Below are 390 nucleotides of genomic sequence, written 5' to 3'. Positions count from 1 at the left end.
CAGCTGATCGCCACCACGTCGTCTGCATGTCGGTCCCACGAAGGGTTGTCAAGCTGTAAGTTCCTTTTTATATATTAAAAAATGGAAAGTCATTACCTGACAGAGACTTTTTGTTGTAGGATATTGAAGTTATTTTCAAGAGAAGGATTTCTGGTTTTAGAATAGATTTATATGTTTATTATATATGTGAGGATGAAAATCATTGATTGGTAAATCATTGCTATTGGTGACACATTTGTTCAAGTGGACGGTAGGTAATGAGTGTCCCACGAGGTTTCATGAAATGGTCAGGAACTGTGTCGTTTATATTCCTGTTTGTAAAGTGATGACATTGATTTGAATTTCAAAGCTCCATGGCCGTAACATTACACGGAAATGTTCAAATATAAA

General features: G+C 36.2%; 1 protein-coding gene across 1 annotated transcript in view; it reads left to right on the top strand.

Moving 5' to 3' along the window:
- Positions 1-26: 26 nt before the first annotated feature.
- LOC119587884 (nudix hydrolase 2-like) overlaps positions 27-390 on the top strand; it is an 8938-nt gene continuing 8574 nt past the window's right edge. The window contains 1 exon segment of the mRNA XM_037936591.1: positions 27-55. Within this exon segment, the coding sequence (XP_037792519.1) occupies positions 27-55 (29 nt within the window).

The sequence above is a fragment of the Penaeus monodon genome, chromosome 23 (assembly GCF_015228065.2).
Source record: "Penaeus monodon isolate SGIC_2016 chromosome 23, NSTDA_Pmon_1, whole genome shotgun sequence".
NCBI classification, from domain to species: domain Eukaryota; kingdom Metazoa; phylum Arthropoda; class Malacostraca; order Decapoda; family Penaeidae; genus Penaeus; species Penaeus monodon.
The sequence above is the reverse complement of the archived record's forward strand: the minus strand, read 5'-3'. Positions and strand labels throughout refer to the sequence as shown.